Here is a 3,307-nt window from a genome sequence, read left to right on the forward strand (position 1 = left end):
CAAAATGGTGTATTTTATGTGCCACCCGCACAGGAGCCAGTCCTGGGGCACTGGCAACGATCTCGCTCGAAAATCCTACGAAGGCCAGTCAGGTGGTACTGGCAACGGCCACGCTCAAAATGGTGTATTTTATGTGCCACCCGCACAAGAGCCAGTCCAGGGGCACTGGCAACGATCTCGCTCGAAAATCCTTACACATGTCATGGGCACAAGTGCCACGAAGGCAACGCTTGGCACAGGTGCTATCCCGATTTCGCTATTCGCTTGCCCCAATAAGTCTTCGCAAGCTGAGTTTCGTGTCCAATGAAGGAGACGACGTTGGCACGGGTGCCAGTCGTCGAATTTAGTTCGATTTCACTTGCCTCAACAGGTCTTCGCAAGCGGAGTTTAGTGTCCAATGTAGGAAAGGTACACATAAATGGGCTGGCTACACCCCTGGCAGAGGCCTTAGATTTAGGTCTCACTTGGCTTGCCGAGTCTTCTCACGCACAGCAATTTCCAAAGGTCCCGGTCAGAAGTCATCGCCTCGGTGAGGCCCAATTACCAAAAGCTTAGCGATACCTGCTCAGAGGCTTATGCAAAGTTTTCAAAAAGTTTTCATCATTCTCAACACAATTAAGGAGATCTTATGCAACTGAAACCTAAGTGTCTTTTTGGTCAGCTGAAAGCAGTTTTGGCACAAACTTGGCAGACACTTGTCTCATACCCAAATTTCAGTGATAATGGACTGAACTGTACCGTAACTAATCAGCACATCCTCTGATAACTCACGGATAGGGATTCAATGATTTCCCGTCACAGCTGCACTCGCATCTGCAATGTTTTCCTCAGTTGTGGGTCTCCCAGAACATTTGACAATATTGACGTTTTTCAGGCCATCTTTGGAAACGTGTGAACCACTCATGCACTTGTGTATGGCTCATACACTTTCTGCAACTTTGTGTAGGTTTCTGGGCAGGTATTGCACAAGTTTCTCTGTCATGGTCAATGCGACAATCACATGCTACATACCTTCCTTCCAAGCACTACTGTAAACAACAGAAGTGAAACACATTTTGAATATTAACGTGCCTGCATCCTTACTTCTTGTCTTGTCACATATCATTAGCACTGATTGAACAGATCTATAATCAAAGGTGTGTTCCAGTCATGCACATCTTTTCTTTTGTATATTAGGGGCTACATTGTCCTATGTGTACTTAAATTTAGGTGGTATGCCTAATTTGAATGATATTTGGTTGCAATTTCAAGCTGGTTGGAAGACCACACAGAAGCTCCTTCATTTGTTTCAATGTCTTATTTTTAAACTCACACTCCGTCATCTGAAATAAAAAAGGTTATCTTCACTGTAGTCCCTGATATGCAATGAAATGAGATTGTTATTGGTATTTCTTTGATGATAAATCTGCTGGATTTGTTTTAAGTCTGTGAAAAGATAACAAAGTTACAAACATTGTTGAGATGCCTCTGTTGAGTAGGATCAATTCAAAACAACGTGAATAAATAAGCATTACATTTGATAGGGGAATCTGAATGCTAAAGGATTAAATTTAAAATTTAGATTGAACATTTTATTTAAGATTTAAATTAAACATATATTATGATTTATAACTTCTTCATTATTATTTTGTCAGTTTTCTGAAGTGAAGAGTGATTCTACAGCATCAGCAGATGCCAACAGAAAAGACAGCCTGAATCTGTCAAAGAAATCTGTGAAGTCAAAGCTTGATAGCATTAGTGAAGTAGGGTTAGAAGAAATATCTTCACCATCAACTCGTAAGAGTTTAAGATTACAAGAAAAGAAAGCACTGCCAACATCATGTGATGATCTTGTGGTACTGGATGAAGTTGTAGCCCCTAAAGAGAAGGAGAATAAAGTGAACCCGAAGACAACTTTGGGTACAAAAGACGAGAGTTTAAATAATGAAAAAACTTGTCAAAAAGGTAATGGTGAAATATATCATTTAACAAATGTTTCCAAGCTGGCATGGGTTGGTCAGTTTGACAGGATTTGGTGAACTGCTAGATTGCTTTGTGCTCCAATATCAGTTTGGCATGGTTTTTACAGCTGGATGCCTTTCCTAATGCTAACCACTTTACAGTGTGTTCTGAGTGCTCTTCTCATACCATCAGCACTAGTGAGGTTGCCATGTGACTTGCAAGACAGAAAAAGAACAAGAAAAGAGAGAAAAGCCCCTTAACTAAGTGGTGGTGGTGGTGGTGGCGGGTATTTCAGGGTTAGGAGAGGTAACTTTATACGAGGAACAAGCTTAGTTGTCTTGCCATAGAAAAGATGAAATGGTAATGATGCGGGGTGCCAGAACAAACTCTCAAGGAGCTAGAAAGGATAAGCATGGTGGATAGATGAAATGTATATATATTAGTTAAAATAAAATATATGTATATATATTGTACCAGCACCTCATAAATAACACCCAGTACACTCTGTAAAGTGGTTAGCTTTACGAAAGGCATCTAGCTGTAAAAGACCATACCAAAACATGACTGGAGCTTGGTGCAGCCCTCCAGCTTGCCAACATCTATCAAACCGTCCAACCCAAGCCAGAATGGAAAACGGACAGTAAATGTTGATGATGATATATATATATGTATGCGTGTGTGTGTCTGGACATACTAATTTTGTTGTGTTCTTTAATGTTGGAAGATAACTGAGCCATTCTATATGGATAAATAAAATAGGTCCAAAACTGAAACAAGCATTGAAGTAGATGAATGACTTGAAGGTGGTATCCCAGCATGGCCACACTCTTGAGTTCAGTTCCATTGCATGGCACCTTGAGTTAGTTTCTTTTGCTATAGCTCTGGGCCAACCATAGCTTTGTGGGCGGATTTGATAGATGGAATGTGAAAGAAAACTATCACGTGTGTCTGTGGTTGATATTTATATATGTATATATATAAGGTGTCCCAAAAGTCACTGATAGGTTTCAATTTTTGATAACGTCCTTAACTTCACAAATAAATGCATGAAATTTTGATACAATATAAAGGACATAATGGAAATTAATACGCACAAGTCAAATTTTGAAACACCTCTACATCACATGAAAAATGACATTGCTTACATGGCAGCCATTTTTGACTTTGCACTCCCGTGCTCTTTCCAAAACTTGCATCACAACACTCTCAAGAGTTTCAGATCCTACTTTTCTGATTTCTCTATTGATATTCTCCTTCAGTTGCACCAGGGTCTCCAGTTTGTTGACGTAAACCCTCTCTTACAGTTATCTCCACCCTGGTGCAACTGAAGGAGAACATCAATAGAGAAATCAGAGAAGTGGGGTCT

The 3,307-nt window shown here is 40.2% G+C and overlaps 1 protein-coding gene across 1 annotated transcript in view; it reads left to right on the forward strand.

Annotated features, from left to right (window-relative positions):
• The window catches only part of LOC106870293 (ATPase family AAA domain-containing protein 5), a 79,064-nt gene that overhangs the window by 14,498 nt on the left and 61,259 nt on the right, over window positions 1-3,307 (forward strand). The window contains exon 4 of the mRNA XM_014916318.2: window positions 1,635-1,944. Coding sequence (XP_014771804.2) covers window positions 1,635-1,944 — 310 coding nt within the window. The remainder of the gene's footprint in view (window positions 1-1,634; window positions 1,945-3,307) is intronic.

The sequence above is a fragment of the Octopus bimaculoides genome, chromosome 21, assembly GCF_001194135.2.
Source record: "Octopus bimaculoides isolate UCB-OBI-ISO-001 chromosome 21, ASM119413v2, whole genome shotgun sequence".
In the NCBI taxonomy this organism is placed as follows: Eukaryota; Metazoa; Mollusca; class Cephalopoda; order Octopoda; family Octopodidae; genus Octopus; species Octopus bimaculoides.